Source organism: Giraffa tippelskirchi, chromosome 2 (assembly GCF_054371585.1).
Source record: "Giraffa tippelskirchi isolate mGirTip1 chromosome 2, T2T-mGirTip1v1.2.pri, whole genome shotgun sequence".
Taxonomy (NCBI): Eukaryota; Metazoa; Chordata; class Mammalia; order Artiodactyla; family Giraffidae; genus Giraffa; species Giraffa tippelskirchi.
Window position 1 is genome coordinate 82,573,847 of NC_137276.1, and position 17,919 is coordinate 82,591,765.

Sequence of the window (17,919 nt, forward strand, 5' to 3'; positions counted from 1 at the left end):
GGGCAAGGAGAATTTAATTTTTGTTGTTGTTGTTTTCGGAAGCACAACAGCAGAGAGAGAGGGCAATCCAGAAAGGCAACAGGTTTCAGTTCAGTTCAGTTCAGTCGCTCAGTCGTGTCCAACTCTTTGTGACCCCATGAATCGCAGCACGCCAGGCCTCCCTGTCCATCACCAACTCCCAGAGTTTACCCAAACCCATGTCCATTCAGTCAGTGATGCCATCCAATCATCTCATCCTCTGTCGTCCCCTTCTCCTCCTGCCCTCAATCTTTCCCAGCATCAGGGTCTTTTCCAATGAGTCAGCTCTTCCCATCAGGTGGCCAAAGTACTGGAGTTTCAGCTTCAACATCAGTCCTTCCAATGAACACCCAGGACTGATCTCCTTTAAGATGGACTGGTTGGATCTCCTTGCAGTCCAAGGGACTCTCAAGAGTCTTCTTCAACACCACAGTTCAAAAGCATCAATTCTTTGGGGCTCAGCTTTCTTTACAGTCCAACTGTCACATCCATACATGACTATGGAAAAACCATAGCCTTGACTAGATGGATCTTTGTTGGCAAAGTAATGTCTCTGCTTTTTAATATGCTCTCTAGGTCACAACTTTCCTTCCAAGGAACAAGCGTCTTTTAATTTCATGGCTGCAATCACCATCTGCAGTGATTTTGGAGCCCTCCAAAATAAAGTCAGCCACTGTCTCCAGTGTTTCCCCATCTATTGGCCATGAAGTGATAGGACCGGATGCCATGATCTTAGTTTTCTGAATGTTGAGCTTTAAGCCAGCTTTTTCACTCCCCTCTCTCACTTTCATCAAGAGGCTTTTTAGTTCTTCTTCACTTTCTGCCATAAGGGTGGTGTCATCCGCATATCTGAGGTTATTGATATTTCTCCCGGCAATCTTGATTCCAGCTTGTGTTTCTTCCAGCCCAGCGTTTCTCATGACGTACTCTGCATATAAGTTAAATAAGCAGGGTGACAATATATAGCCTTGACACTCCTTTTCCTATTTGGAGCCAGTCTGTTGTTCCATGTCCAGTTCTAACTGTTGCTTCCTGACCTGCATACAGGTTTCTCAAGAGGCAGGTCAGGTGGTCTGGTCTGGTATTCCCATCCCTTTCAGAATTTTCCACAGTTTATTGTGATCCACACAGTCAAAGGCTTTGGCATAGTCAATAAAGCAGAAATAGATGTTTTTCTGGAACTCACTCGCTTTTTCGATGATCCAGCGGATGTTGGCAATTTGATCTCTGGTTCCTCTGCCTTTTCTAAAACCAGCTTGAACATCTGGAATTTCACGGTTCACGTATTGCTGAAGCCTGACTTGGAGAATTTTGAGCATTACATTGCTAGTGTGTGAAATGAGTGCAATTGTGTGGTAGTTTGAGCATTCTCTGGCATTGCCTTTCTTTGGGACTGGAATGAAAGCTGACCTTTTCCAGTCCTGTAGCCATTGCTGAGTTTTCCAAATTTGCTGGTATATTGAGTGCAGTACTTTCACAGCATCATCTTTCAGGATTTGAAATAGCTCAACTGGAATTCCATCACCTCCACTAGCTTTGTTCATAGTGATGCTTCCTAAGGGTCACTTGACTTCACATTCCAGGATGTCTGGCTCTAGGTGAGTGATCACACCATCGTGATTATCTGGGTCGTGAAGATATTTTTTGTACAGCTCTTCTGTGTATTCTTGCCACCTCTTTTTAATATCTTCTCCTTCTGTTAGGTCCATATCTTTGCATGAAATGTTCTCTTGGTATCTCTAATTTTCTTGAAGAGATCTCTAGTCTTTCCCATTCTGTTGTTTTCCTCTATTTCTTTGCATTGATCACTGAGGAAGGCTTTCTTCTCTCTCCTTGCTATTTTTTGGAACTCTGCATTCAAATGGGCATATCTTTTCTTTTCTCCTTTGCTTTTTGCTTCTCTTCTTTTCACAGCTATTTGTAAGGCCTCCTCAGACAGCCATTTTGCTTTTTTGCATTTCTTTTTCTTGGGGATGGTCTTGGTCCCTGTCTCCTGTACAATGTCATGAATCTCCGTACATAGTTTATCAGGCACTCTATCAGATCTAGTCCCTTAAATCTATTTGTCACTTCCACTGTATACTCATAAGGGATTTGATCTAGGTCATACCTGAATGGACTAGTGGTTTTCCTTACTTTCTTCAATTTAAGTCTGAATTTGGCAATAAGGAGTTCATGACCTGAGCCACAGTCAGCTCCCGCTCTCGTTTTTGCTGACTGTATAGGGCTTCTCCATCTTTGGCTGCAAAGAATATAATCAATCTGATTTCGGTGTTGACCATCTGGTGATGTCCATGTGTAGCGTCTTCTCTTGTGTTGTTGGAAGAGGGTGTTTGCTATGACCAGTGCGTTCTCTTGGCAAAACTCTTTGCCCTGCTTCATTCTGTACTCCAAGGCCAAATTTGCCTGTTACTCCAGGTGTTTCTTGACTTCCTACTTTTGCATTCCAGTCCCCTATAATGAAAAGGACATCTTTTTGGGGTGTTATTTCTAAAAGGTCTTTTAGGTATTCATAGAATCATTCAACTTCAGCTTCTTCAGCATTACTGGTTGGGGCATAGACTTGGATTACCATGATACTGAATGGTTTGCTTCAAAACGAACAGAGATCATTTTGTAGTTTTTGAGATTGCATCCACGTACTGCATTTTGGACTCTTTTGTTGACTATGATGGCTACTCCATTTCTTCTAAGGGATTCCTGCCCACAGTAGTAGATATAATGGTCATCTGAGTTAAATTCACCCATTCCAGTCCATTTTAGTTCACTGAATGTTGACGTTCACTCTTGCCATCTCCTGTTTGACCACTTCCAATTTGCCTTGATTCATGGACCTAACATTCCAGGTTCCTATGCAATATTGCTCTTTACAGCATCGGACCTTGCTTCTATCACCTTTCACATTCACAACAGGTTTAGAACTAGTCTTTGAAGCACTTTGAGGTCTTTTATTATTTTTTTTAAATTTATTTATTTGGCTGCATCAGGTCTTAGTTGTGGCACACGGGATCTTTCATTGTGGGGTGGGGGTCATCCAGTTGCAGCGCATGGGCTCAACAGTTACAGCAAGTGGGCTTAAGTACCTCTTGGCATGTGGGATCTTAGCCAGGGATCGAACCTGCATTCCCTACATTGGAAGGCAGATTCTTAACCACTGGACCACCAGGGAAGTTCCATTTTTGTTGTTTTTTATTATTTTCACCCAAATGGTTGTAACGGTATCAGACACTGACTATGACCAGGCTGGGGATGATGTTCTTCCTTATATGTTAGTGTCAAATCCCCCCACAGATGCAGAACCAGGCCCAAGGTGGCCCCCTTCGTGCTTGTTCTCCCAGGCCCATGTTGTGTACCCAAAGATTATCTGGAGGAGGGCTGATCCTAGCTATTTGAGACCAGTCTAGCAGTAAGCATTTGTCCTAAAGTATTTTCTTAGAGCTCTTGGACCCACATGGTGACAATATTATTAAGTATAAAATAAAATAGTTTACTTTGAAGCTTTAAAATGTTTATTTTTACAGGCCCCAGGTAACAGCAGGCTGGGCCCCCAGACAAGGCTCTGATATCAGACGAGATAAGGGCACAAAGGAGCTGACACAAAAAAGAGGACCACGTGAGCTCCAAGGTGGCAAGGCCAGCAGTTCAGCGAGGGGCTGGTGGGGACCTTTCTACTGCTCCTGGATATACTGTCCCAAATTTGCCTCCACTCTCCTGGATCGGTGACTCTACATGAGGCAGTGCATGCTAAGTTGCTTCAGTCATGTCCAATTCTTTGCAACCCTTATGGACCATAGCCCATGAGGCTCCTCTGTCAATGGGATTCTTCAGGCAAGAATACTGGAATGGGTTGCCATTTCCTCCTCCGGGGGATCTTCCCAATTTAGGGATCGAGCCCCATTTCTTACATCTCCTGCACTGTCAGGCAGGTTCTTTACCACTAGCAGCCCACACAAAGCAGAGATCACTCCAAATGAGCTGGTAACCAACCAAAGCGGATTTCACTGCTGGCAGTGAGAAGATGTTTCATTCATATGAGCATCTCCTGGGGAGCTCCTCAAAAGGCATGAGCAAACCCCATTGGTGAGCTGATATCACTGGGCGACTGGAGGGACACCCAGCCTGGCTCCCAGAGGCCAAGGTGAGAGCAAGTGAGGTTGTCATTTACTTCTCTGGGCCTCAAGATCCCAATCTGCACTATTCAGGGGTGAACAGAGAGCCTCCACATGCTCAGCTTTGTAAGTCCACGAGTAGGGACTTCCCTGTTGGTCCAGGGGTTAAGACTCCACATTTCTAATGTAGGGGGCATGGGTTCGATCTCTAGTTGGGGAACTAGGATCCTGCATGGCACAGACGAAATAAATAAATAAATACTCTACATATATGTATATAATGTTTTTTAAGTCCATGAGTAGTCAGTAGGAGCCCCACAGGAAAAAGAGCATCTTCAGGTGAAGGTCACAGGAAGCCCAATTACAATTACAGCTCCCTCTTATACAGTGCCTCCAGGGGCTGCCTGGTTTACACAGAGCCCCAGTTCATCCTCACAGCCACCCTGAGAAAGGACGATGCATCTCCTTTGTCCATACTGAGTGCCCAAAGTCACAGGGCAAAGGAAGAGCCAGAATTTGGATCTGGGACTTTCTGACTTCAAAATCTGCCTGTTTTCCACTACCTTCAGGGTGCCAGAAGTGGTCCATGCTTTGGCCATCTGATGACAGGCTCTCCTGGGGGCAGGGGGAGGGGGATCTCTGTGCCCAGAATTTCCATTCTTATAAGGGTACCAGTCACATTGCATGACTGGTAATGCAATGAGCCCACTCTAATGACTTCATTTTGACTGCTTCTGTAAAGACTCTATTCCCAAATAAAGTCACATTGTGAGTTACTGGGGGTTAGGATGCCAACAAAATTTGGGGGGTGGGGGGAAGAGTTCAACCTGCAACAATTCACTCTCAGGCCCTCAAATTCATGTCCTTTCCATGTGCAAAATACATTCACCCAACATTCCCCAAAGTGGTCATCATTCCAGCATCAACTCTAAATGTAAAATCCCATCTACCCATCATCCACTCAAAGACCCATCTCTCATTAGCTTCCAGATCAGAATTCCCAGGAGCCCTGGAGACTGTGGACTGCAGCTGGCAGCCTCTCCACCAGCAATGACGGAGGACTGCCCAACACAGACACGGGTGAGTTGCCTAAGAGCGGCGCGGTCATGTCCAGACATCTCCTTTTATGAATCACATTAGATAAGGGCCAAAAGTTCCTCGAGACAGTTTCCAAGAGGAAGTTCAAAGATCTCCTCTAAAGATGTTCTTTCAGGGAAACAAAGAGGAAAGCGTGTCACAGCTTACTGGCTTTCTCAAGTCTCAGGAGCCAAGAGAGTGAGGCCTCTTACGCTTCTTAGCGAAGAATTAAAGGCAATTCTTTGAACTTGTGATATCAGAGTTAATTTATTTTTCCTTTGTTATTATTTTTTGTGCCTAAGCTTTTCTTTTGACCTACAGCTGTTTTCACTCCTAAGTCTAAAGAAGACTTAGAATCCTAACCATATTCGGGATTACAGAAGCTCTCAGGGTAGGAGCACTGACACAGGTAAAGTGTAATCTTCTTCCTTGTCTTAGGCAGCAGCCCTGCTCTGTCATCCTTGGGCCTCAGAGCAGGGGCTGAACAAGCTGAGAAAGAACCAGGGATCAAGGTGTGTCTCTGGATGGTGACCAAGCTGAGGGGGTCCAATCAAAGAGGGCGAGGGAAGGGGAAAGGAGAGGAAGAGATGAACCAAGGGATGAAAGAGGAGACACAGACGAGGGGAAAATACTTGGGTAGAGAGAAGAAAACTTAGAGGCATGGTGAGAAAGGGAAAGAAATGAAGTGGGCATTGGAAAAAGCCATAGGAAGGGGAAGGAGAAAGGGAAGAAGGAAGAAAGAAAAATCGCAGCCTGTCACCACTCTCTGGTGGATGCGGAGGAGGAACTGACTGGTCTATCTTTGATAACAAGGATGCTCCCACTTTAGCCCTGGTTTCTGCACCCAGTGCTACTGGTGTTTGCAAGAAGGACAGGGTGCCACCTCAGACCCATCTAAGCCAGGAAGGCTCAGACGGATGCAAGAGAGGTGAGGGGCCACCTAAGGGGCTGTCCTGAGCCAGTCTCTAGGGCCAGGGCTCCCAGAGAGAAGCCCCACCGTGCAGTACAAACAAGATCCAGAGAATGAACAAAGGCAGAACATACACTGATGTGCTCTGTGGCCCACGGCACTTAGCTCATTGCAACGAAGCAATGAACTCTTCTACTCCCCCAACTCTCTTGACTTTCAAAGCCTCCTTCTTTCTCTCTTTAATATCTGTATGAACGCAAACCAGATTTTATTCACATTCAGCAGGCAATTCTGACTCATTCCATGTTGGATGGTTTATTAGTGGTAGAGATAGAGACTGACTACACTGTAACCAGCATGACTATTTTCCTTCCAATGTAAATTTTTTTAGTGTAAAGAGTTGTTTTATAAATTAAGATCATACAGTATAATAATATTCACCTTTGTTATATGCATGTGGATATACAAAGATATTATTTTTCAACTTTACAAGGTGAACTCAGTTAACATATCTAACTAACTCAATGAATCAGTTTCTAAGATGCCAACATGGAAAGAGCTTTTGCTGCCCACAGTTTGAAGCATTGTTGTTCAGTTGCTAAGTCGTGCACGACTCTTTGCAACCCTATGGACTGCAGCACGCCAGGCCTCCCTGTCCTTCAACATCTCCCAGAGTTTGCTCAAACTCATGTCCACTGAGTTGGTTATGCCATCTAACCATCTCGTCCTCTGTCATCCCCTTCTCCTCCTGCCTTCAATCTTTCCCAGCATCAGGGTCTTTTCCAATGGGTCGGCTCCTCACATGAGGTAGCCAAAGTATTGGAGCTTCAGCTTCAGCATCAATCTTTCCAGTGAATATTCAGGGTTGATTTTCTTTAGAATTGACTGGTTTGATTTCCCTGCGGTCCAAGGGATTCTCAAGAATCTTCTCCAACACCACAGTTCAAAAGCATCAATTCTTCAGCGTTCAGCCTTCTTTATGGTCCAATTCTCACATCCATACATGACCACTGGAAAAACCATAGCCTTGACTATAGGGACCTTTGTCAGCAAAGTAATGTCTCTGCTTTTTAATATGCTGTCTAAGTTTGTCATAGTTTGAGGCATAGGTAGTTACATTTTATATTTTCCAATCATTTGCCTACAAAGGTCCATATAGTCAAAGCTATGGTTTTTCCAGTAGTCATGTATGGATGTAAGAGCTGTACAATAAAAAAGGCTGAGCGCCAAAGAATTGATACCTGCAAACTGTGGTGTGGGAGAAGATTCCTGAGAGTCCCTTGGACTGCAGGGAAATCAAACCAGTCAATCCTAAAGAAAATCAACCCTGAATATTCACTGGAAGGACTGATGCTGAAGCTGAATCTCCAATACTTTTGCCACCTGATGGGAAGAACCGACTCATTGGCAAAGACCCTGATGCTGGGAAAGATTGAAGGCAGGAGGAGAAGGGGACAACAGAAGATGAGATGCTTGGATGGCATTACCAACTCAATGGACACAAGTGTGATCAAACTCTGGGAGACGTTGAAGGACAGGGAAGCCTGGTGTGCTGCAGTTTATGGGGTTGCAGAGTCAGACATGACTGAGTGACTAAACAATTCATTTACTGAGATGATAAGTATTTAGCCAAGGTTTATTATGTGCTGGGTACAGGGCCCAGGTGTTGAAGATAAACTGTCGAGGCTTCTGTCTAAGAACTCATAGTTTAATGGGGGAGAAAGACAATGGTGAAATTTCATGGCTAGAAACGGTGACAAGCGCTGGAAGGGTGCACCAAGAGTGTGTAACGTCGAGCTGGATCTATATCCATTTTGATCTGAAATCTGAATGGTGAGCAGGAGATAACTAGAGTGGGGTGATGAGCGGACAGGAATGTGAAGGGGGTCTTCTATGTGCAAAGGCCAGGAGGCAGGTGGTCCAGGGCTCTCAAGGAAACAGAGGAGGTGGCATGGCTGCAATGCAGAGAGACAGAGCAAGCTCACTGACTGAAGGGAGACTTAGAGGTCCATGTACAGAGTACACTGTTAAAGGACTGAGATAAACTGGAAAGTCAGCGCAGGTTTCTAGGTAGAGGAATGACAGGTCTGAGTTGATATTAAAAGGTCACTCTAGCCACTTTTAGGTGATCAGGTTGGTGGAAAGCAAGAGTGGGTGTGGAAACGCAAGTTGGGAAGTCAGTACAGGAAATTAGGTGAGATAGCATGGTTAACTGGGTTTGGGGTAGAGACGAGAAAATTCCATTTAACAAGTTCCACATTATCACCACTTGTGACTTCATTACAGAAATGAAAGAGACAAGTGGGTGTGCCCTGGTGGTTACAGAAACGAAATGAGATGTCAGAAAGAAATCATTTAAAAATTTTTCTTTTTAATGGAAGAACTCTATCTAATTGATAGAATTCCAGAGTGAGAATAGACATGAGGGTATATTCAGATGCCTGAAGATGTTCTTCAGAATCTCTGCAAGTGACAGAGACATCTCTGCTTAGGAGGGCTCCCCGCTCTTTGTAGGAAGCCAAAAAGAGTCCACTGTAAGTTTAGGGAAGCCAAAAAGAGTCCACTGTAAGTTCAGGTTCTACCTTTCAAAAGTCAAGAGACAGGTTCATACCAAATGACATCCTCAGCTTTTTTGTCCTATCACATGTGCTGGGATTTCCAAGTCCCTTTGTTTCAGGTTGTGTGCTCCCATCTTGGCTGGGCCACACAGACTAAGTACCATCACTGGAATTCTAGATCCTGCAATGCTATTACTGCCATCTAAGATCCCACTAGTTGCCCTGTGGCCTCATCATACTTTTGACTCACTGACGCTTTTACACATGATGCTGTGTCCCAGCCCCCACCTTCTCCAGTGCCACTGACTGGGGGGGGGGGGGCGGGGGCGGGGAGCCCAAGCAGACTTTCTATATATCCCCATTTAATGGGTCCTTATAAAGATATTTTTGAATCTCCCTCACCATCATCATTTAATAAGATCTGAAACCACTGTTCATAACATCTAGCTTAACACCTCTTGCACCTAGTCAGGTTTTCAGAAGAGGAAGTGGATGTGGGGGCGACAGCTGGGGGGCAGGGGCAGAATTTCTCCCTTAATTTCCCCTTCTGTTTTTTCAAACAATGAAAATGGGGGAGGAGAAGGATATCCAAACTATGCATTTATTTTCCATCTCTTATGGATAAAATGTTTACCATTCCCCACTTGAAGAAGAATTTAGATCTTCCTTTAAGATCTCCAGGAAGCCCTCCCAGACCCAGACATCACAATGCCAATTTAGTGATCTTCTGACTCACCTCCAGGTACTTTCTGTCTCCTTCTCCTAACTGCTCAAGCCCCAAGTGAACAATGAAACAGTCACGCTCCCATGCTGCCCAAGAAATAAAATAGGCAACACAGGTCTTTAAGCAGTTCCATATACCTGGGTTTCTCCCTAACCTTTCCTGCCTCAAGGAAACTAGAAACAGCCCCAGTGTGCTCTGGGGGATACATCATTCATTCATTTAGGTGTTCAACAAACATTCACTGAGAATTAGCCACGGTTATGGTAGAGGAAGGACAGACAATTCCCAAAGGTGAAGTCTAAGGAAGATTCTAAATTCAAGTGAGATTAACAGCTAGATCCTGACCTCAGGTACATCACAGTGTTTTACAGTCAGATGGAAGAAAAGGCTAGATTCTGGCTTCAGGTACAAACAATGTTTAACGATAAGAACAGAAATAGGCGGCCGTTCTAATCAAAGGCCTCTGCGGGTGGGATCCACCGCTTGGTTTTGCGGATACGTTTACGAAATAGCTCCAAGAGCCGATATTTAGAACCCAAAGCATTTAATAAAAGTGAAACGAAGAGAGAGGGGGAGAAATGAGAAAGCACGTGAGTGGGGAGAAAGGACGAGCTCGGGAGAAAGAAAAGCACTCCCACCCACCCTTTGCGCTCTCCTCTGCCTGAGATGTTTGAGAGGCTTGTTTCAACCTGGCACCCTGGGTCCAGAACCAAGTGGCTGGGGCCACACAGTGGGAAGAGGAAAGGGGAGTCTCAGGCATCCGAGGGGTTGACGGGGGCTGCGGGGGGCGCAGGAGGCGTGTGCCACTGGTAGCCGCTCGGAGAGGGAGCCTCCCGCCGCTCCCTCGGGGCCCGGGCGCCCCCGCTGTCTCCTGATCGGACCTCAGCGAGCCTGGGTGGGGCGCCGCGGTCCAGGGTGGTCCCAGGTCGCCCCTCAAGGCTCGCGGGGAGCTCGGCCCCGACAACCCTGCCGCAGCCGCGGGCGCCTCCAGATCTCGCGACCCCGCTCCAGGTGAGGGCGCGGCGCGGTGTCACCTTACCTGCGCGCAGAGGGTCGTCCGGAGAAGCCATGGGGGCGGGGTGAGGCCGACGGGCGCCCGAGCGGCCTGGGCGGCCTCCGGGACTGGGGAGGAGAGCCAGGTGCTGAGCCCAGGAGTCCTGCAGTTCCGACGCGCGGGGAGCAAATCTCCGTGGCTCCGCGCGCCCCTCCTCCTCCAGCGCCTCCTCCGTTTCCTCCTCCCTCTCTCCGCAGCTCTTCCCCGCGCTCACTTCCTGCTTGGCAATTAGCAAAGCCCCTGCCGGCGCGTCCCTATCCCCCACTCCAGAGGCGCTGGCGGGAACCCGGGTCCCACAGGCCGGGACGTGGGGAGGAGTCCCCGGCTGCCCGGGACTCCTAGCGCCCGCCGCGGGCGCCCTTCCAGTCCCGCGTCCGGGTCTCCCCGGCAGGTCCCGCCGCGGAGCTCGCGTGTCTGCTGCCCGGCACCGGCTGCGAAGCAATTATTAATTAGCCTTAAAACCTTGCTGCAGTCACGGGTCGCCCTACGGGCTCCTCATCTCGCCCTGAGTCGGGACGCAACTTTCCTCCGCTCACAGGCCTGGGCTGAGATGCCTGGCGGCGATCTGATATTTAAACCATTTCCTGATCTTTAGGCAGAGAACGCCGCTGCATGGTGGCACACGCTAATAATTTCTATTTTGATTTTTCTTTGGCATTGGTTATTACATGACCTCCAGGTTAAGTGCAACACAAAACGAGTGAAAAGAGGAAACCTGATACACGGTCGCACAGCCTCGCTAGAAAAATAGATTAGCACTCCCTTGGAAATGCAAAATCGGTTCTTTAATAAACGAAAGTCTAAATACAACTTCTGAACTTAAATGCTATTTCCCCTCCCCCACCACTACCGCTCCCCGACCGGCAACTCTTAAATCTATATTTCAGTATATCCCCCCCAGAAGTGAATTTCAAGTTTTTGTCTCAAAACTGGCGGTAGCACCTGGTACCCCAAAGGCGGAGACTGGCCTTTGTGTTTGGAAGATTGTGTATAGGTATTTTTGTATTAAAAAAATATTGAAAAGCAAAAAAAAAAAGGTCTTTTTAAATTTTAATTTTCATTTCATTTTATACCAGTTACATGCGCACGACTGGAACCATTTACTAAGAATATATATGATGGTTATATTTTAACTAAATCTAGCATCAAGCATAAATCTTTTATTATACAGTGGTTACAGGTAATTTAAAAGGAATCCCTTAAGGGTTTAAAATAATCTCTGTCTTTCTTCGCAGGTAAGAATTGAAAGGTAGAAATTAACTGGAAAGAGATAACTAATAGCTTTTAGTCAATTTATCAGAAAGGAGCAGCCTCTAGCTAAAACCCAGCTCTAAAAATGCAGGAAAGCAGAAAGTATCTATCATACATACCCTCTTGGTGACCAGAGGCCTGCTTTGTGCCTCTCCCCATCTGTTTAGTAGTTCTGAGGCCCATGGCACTCTCCAGATCTTGCCTTATTCTCTAGAATATGCCATGGAAGAAACTGGAGGCTCAGAGAAGAGGGTCCCACCGAGTGTCGACCTTCTGATGGAGAGCTTGCTGGGGAATTTGTGGGTGGGAAGACGAACTTCCTTTTGGTCTGCCTACTGATAGGAAGGGAAATTTTTTTAAAGGGTGTTTTAGCATCCATTCTGAGGTTTGGTTTGTGGTTCTTTACTTCTCATGAAGGTGGAATTATTTCTGAGGTTGGTTGTCAACAACCACATATCAAGTCAGCAATACAACCTCAAGCGTTGCTCTAAAGCTGGTTTGCTTTTCAAAACCCGGAATTCATTGTTTTATCACTTCCAGTCTTATTATATCAACTAGAAGGCAGGTGGCAGAAACACACTTTAAGGTTAATTTTTTAAAAGAAAATGCACTATATATAATAAAGATTATTCCCTTTCATTCTATTTCCTTGTACCTGATCTTATGAATTGCAACCATAACCCTTCATTACCTTATTTTTCCCATGTGTTTTGTGGACTCTAAAAGGTAATGCAAATGGAACTATTTTTTTAATTTACAAAAAACTAATTAAAGAACAACTATCATCCACTAGAGTTCCCAAAGTGCTCCCATACAATCTATTTATTGTCACACTGTCCTGCTTTTGCTTCTACTGATGCCTGCAGAGTATTTTAAAACATTCTTTAAAATAGACATTTTTCACTTTTCTTAATAGCACCTAAATTAACTCATGGATCTCAGAATCACAATAAATCACAAAGAGTCAGACATGCTGGGTTTGGTTCATGGGTCTCTCACCAAGAGTTTGTGTTACTTTAGCAAGTAATCGAAACTCCAAGTCTGTAAGAATGTGTAGGGTTGTGAAAGTGAAATGAAATCATGTATATATAAAAATCCCCTTCATGGATCACAGCCTTGTCATGGTGAAAGGGCTTCTGTAACTCAGTGAAGTTATAAATCCACCCAAGATGGACGATGAAGAAGGCTGAACACCAAAGAATTGATGCTTTCAAACTGTGGTGCTGGAGAAGACTCCTGGGAGTCCCTTGGAGTGCAAGGAGATCAAACCAGTCAATTCTAAAGGAAATCAACCCTGGATATTCATTGGAAGGACTGTTGCTGAAGCTGAAGCTCCAATACTTTGGCCACCTGATGCGAAGAGCCAACTCATTGGAAAAGACCCTGATGCTAGGAAAGATTGAAGGGAAAAGGAGAAGGGGGTGGAAGAGTATGAGATGGTTAGACAGCATCACCCACTCAATAGACAGGAATTTGAGCAAACTCCAGGAGATAGTGGAGGACAAAGGAGGCTGGTGTGCTGCAGTTCATGGAGTTGCAAAGAGTTGGACACAACTTAGCAACTGAACAAGAACAACAAACAAATATATAAAAATACCTAAAAGTACCTTGCTTATAGTAGGTACAAATAAACCAGCTACCTTCCTGCCTTCATTCTTTCCTTGGAATTTAACTTTACTGTGAGAAGCTCCTACTCCCTTTGTTGCAAGAAATGAACCAATATTTGTTATAGTGTTCACACATAGCATGGATCAATGTATTGATTGATAGCTCTGTATGCACCATAGAAAATGCCAAGCCCTGGGAAACCAAAGTAAGAAAGCCCTGAAGTTTTAGGAGTCAGATTTGCAAATACTCATCCACAGTAGAACTGAGATGATGCAAGTTTAAAACAGGAAATGATATGTGTACAAAAAAGGGACTGAAGACATATGTAAGCCCAAGTGGCTTGGTGGTAACCACCCTCAGACTGACAGTTTGCCATGGAAGCTTTCAGGCAAATTTTGAGACATTCATTTATAAAGACTTAAGTGGAGGGAAAACTGCTGGTCTTGTGTCTTTGCACAGACAATGACAGTGATCAGAAATGTTATCTTCAAAAGGGGAAAACAGCAACTCAAAACATAGCTTATTTGATTCATCACTGAAATATGTTGCTTTTGCTCATTTTACATTATTTTGGGTGTTACTTAAATTTATGCAACCTGAGATAAAAAGTTATACTTCCTTATTTCAAAAGGTATGCACATTGTGTACAAATGAACCCAGTAAACTGGTTAGACCTGCAATGACAACATGTGGATTTAGGACCATAAGAGACTCCTTACATTCCAGAATGAGACAATCCCTCAGTTGAACTGATTTGATATACCCTTGAGGCCGTATGTGTGGTGGAAGAGGCCCAGATGAGGGTTAGTAAGTTCATTTGAACAGGTATTTGTTGATGTTTGACTAGAGTATGTTAAGGGAGAATCCCAGGGACGGGGGAGCCTGGTGGGCTGCCATCTATGGGGTCGCACAGAGTCGGACACGACTGAAGCGACTTGGCAGTAGCAGCAGCAATGGGTCTCTGTTGTTTTTGCTATATAACTTCTCATAGGAATGTCAGTTTTCTCCTAGAGAACCATCATTCCACAGTCAATCCATGTGATCAGGCAATGGCACCATCACCCCAGCCTCCTGACTCTAAGGGTTGGCACATGACCCAGGAATAGCCTTTCTAAGCATTGCCGAATGAGCCAACAAGCCTGGAAGATGCATGGGGCCCTCAGTGGGACAACTAGGAGATGAGTCCTTTTTTTTTTTGGCCACACAGCATGTGGAACCTTAGTTCTCAGACTAGGGATCAAACCCCAGCCCCATTCAGTGGAAGTACAGAGTCTTAACCACTGGACCTCCATGGAATTCTCGAGATGGGTCTTTACATAGCCCAAGATCACACAGCCTATGTGCGGTGGAAGAAATAAGAAGGAGTAAAATGTGTGGGAGGGAGAGAGCCTTGAATGCCAGACAAAAGCACCTGAAATTGTTTTTCAGCAACAGGAAGCCGGGAAGCTAGTTTTTGAAAAGTTGCATATGAAAATTGGTGTTTTAGAGGATTAGTCTGGCAGCTGTGTGGAGGATAGGATGGGGTGAGGAGAGAATGCAGGCCAAGAACCATTTCATCTTTACAATACACTGTAATTTACTACAGAGGTAAATTTACATCCTTGTCCAAATGTGAGTGAAACTCATATTTGAGATTTTAAAACGTCTTTTTATGGCCCTTTATTTTTGGTGACCTTTTTAAGCATTCATTGTCTCACACCATTTGATTCCCTTGTAGGTTTGCATATATGCATAAAAATGATATATTCCAAAATGTTAACAGAGGGACTGAAAAACTTAAATAAGGAAAATATTATCATTTTTGCTGATGTGAATACTGTTTGACAGGGAAACAATGTCCTGCTGCATATGTTAAAGCATAAATAGTTCTTTTTTATTGGAATACAGTTGATTTACAATGTTGTGTTAACTTCTGCTGTACCGCAAAGTGATTCAGCTATACACATATATACTCTTTTTTATATTCTTTTCCATTATGGTTTATCTCAGGATATTAAATATAGTTCCCTGTGCTATACAGTGTAGGTGTGTTTTAGTCCCTCAGTTGTATCTGACTCTTTGCGACCCTATGAACCATAGCCTGCCAGGCTCCTCTGTCCATGGAATTCTCCAGGCAAGAATACTGTAGTGGGTAGCTATTCCCTTCTCCAAGGAATCTTCCCAATCCAGGGATTGAACCTGGGTCTCCTATATTGCAGGCAGATTCTTTACTGTCTGAACCACCAGGGAAGCCCGTGCTATTCAGTAGGACTTGTTTATCCATTCTGTATGTAATAGTTTGTATCTACCAACGCCAAACTCCTAGTCCATCCCTCCCCTACACCCTCCCTCTTGGCAATCACAGGTCTGTTCTGTATGTCTATGAGTCAGTTTCTGTTTCATAGTTAGGTTCATTTGTGTCATATTTTAGATTCCACATATAAGTGATACCATGTGGTATTTATCTTTGTTTTTCTGACTTATTTCACTTAGTATAATAATCTCTGGTTGCATCCATGTTGCTGCAAATGGCATTTCCTTCTTTTTATGGCTGAGTAGTATTCCATTGTATATATGTGCCACCTCTGCTTTATCCATTCCTCTGTCAGTAGACATTTAGGTTGTTTCCATGTCTTGGCTATTGTGAATAATGCTGCTATTAACATACAGCTGCATGTATCTTTTTGAATTATGTTGTTGTTGTTGTTCAGTCACTAAGTTGTGTCCAACTCATTTCGACTCTATGGACCTTAGCACACCAGGCTCCCCTGTCCTTCACCATCTCCTTGAGTTTGCTCAAATTCATGTCTGTCCATTGAGTTAGTGATGCTATCTAACCATCTCATCCTCTGCCACCCTCTTCTCCTTTTGCCTTCAATCCTTCCCAGCATCAAGGTTCTTTTCCAATGAGTTGGCTCTTTGCATCAGGTGCGCCAAAGTATTGAAGCTTCAGCTTCAGCATCAGTCCTTCTAATGAATATCCAGGGTTGATTTCCTTTAAGATTGAATGATTTGATCTCCTTGCAGTCCTAAGGGACTCTCAAGAGTCTTCTCCAGCACCACAATTCAAAAGCATCAATTCTTTGGTGTTCAACATTTTTTATGGTCCAACTCTTACATCCATACATGACTACTGGAAAAACCATAGCTTTGACTATATGGACCTTTTTTGGCAAAGAGATGTCTATTCTTTTTAATACACTAGGTTAGTCATAGTTAGTCACAGTCTAGGTTAGTCATAGTTTTCCTTCCAAGGAGCAAGCGTCTTTTAATTTCATGGCTGCAGTCACTGTCAGCAATGATTTTGGAGCCCAACAAAATAAAGTCTGTCCTTGCTTCTACTTTTTCCCCTTCTATTTTCCGTGAAGTGATGGGCCCAGATGCCATGATCTTCATCTTTTGAATGTTGAGTTTTAAGCCAGCTTTTTCACTCTCCTCTTTTATCTTCATCAAGAGGCTCTTTAGTTCCTCTTAACTACCTGCCAATCATGGTATCATCTGCATATCTGAGGTTGTTAATATTTCTCCCAGAAATCTTAATTACAGCTTGTGAGTCATCCAGCCCAGCGTTTCACAGCCCAGCGTTTCACATGATGTACTCTGCATAGAAGTTAAATAAGCAGGGTGAAAACATACCACTTTGTTGTATTCCTTTCCCAATTTTGAAACAGTCTGTTGTTCTATGTCAGGTTCTAACTGTTGCTTCTTGACCTGCATACAGGTTCATCAGGAGACAGGTGAGGTGGTCTGGTATTCCCATCTCTTTAAGAATTTTCCAGTTTGTTGTGATCCACGTAATCAAAGGCTTTAGTGCAGTCAATGAAGCAGAAGTAGATGTTTTGCTGGAATTCCCTTTGAATTATAGTTTTTTCCAGATATATGCCCAGGAATGGGATTGCTGGATCCTGTGATAGTTCTATTTTTAGTTTTTTAAGGAACCTATCTACTGTTCTCCATAGTGGCTGTACCGGCTTACATTCCCACCAACAGTGTAGGAGGGTTCCATTTTCTCCATACCCTCTCCAGCATTTCTTGTCTGTAGACTTTTTAATGATGACTATTCTGACCACTGTGAGGTAGCTTTGATTTATGCATGAATAGTTTTTAGAGGTGCTTCTGCTTCTCACTTATGCAATGCCTGCCCTTCTACATACACAAGATTAAATCTCTCTTGTCTACACCTATAAGCTTACTTTGAATTATCTACACATCAAGATGCTTGAGCTAGAAAACCACAGTTTTTGTGCTGTGTTTGGTTTCCCCAAAAGGGAAAAACACACTGTGGGTGATTCTCAATATGGTGTTTGGCTAAAACACTTAGAATGCCATGGGTGGGGTATGAGAGATGGGAAGAGAAAAAGAGGGACAAGGAGAAAAGCTGAGACTGGGCAGCGAGCACTTTTGTTCTAGAAATCCTCCTCTAGGCTCAGGGGTCTCACTCACCACACACATGTGTCATGGTACCTTGACATGGTATGATTTCCAGCTGCTTTCTTAGTGAATATCTTTATATATAACAATTTATTTCATGCTCCAGATTTTGAGAGAAAGTCTGTACAAAGAGATGAACAGATATGTTACAACCTGAAACCCAACTAATGAAAATCAGCTAGAGGAGATTTTGTTTTGTT

At 44.2% G+C, this 17,919-nt stretch overlaps 1 protein-coding gene across 3 annotated transcripts in view; it reads right to left on the bottom strand.

Annotated features, from left to right (window-relative positions):
• The window catches only part of EDARADD (EDAR associated via death domain), a 99,200-nt gene that overhangs the window by 57,640 nt on the left and 23,641 nt on the right, over window positions 1–17,919 (bottom strand). The window contains exons 4-5 of one of the 3 annotated variants that reach the window (XM_081569411.1): window positions 17,753–17,840; window positions 11,821–12,036 (exon numbers count right to left, since the gene is read on the bottom strand). In XM_081569411.1, coding sequence (XP_081425537.1) covers window positions 11,821–11,884 — 64 coding nt within the window. In that variant the 5' untranslated portion in view covers window positions 11,885–12,036; window positions 17,753–17,840. Of the gene's footprint in view, window positions 1–10,435; window positions 11,018–11,820; window positions 12,037–17,752; window positions 17,841–17,919 lie in introns of those variants that run through there. The other 2 variants (XM_081569412.1, XM_081569413.1) reach the window with 2 other exon arrangements.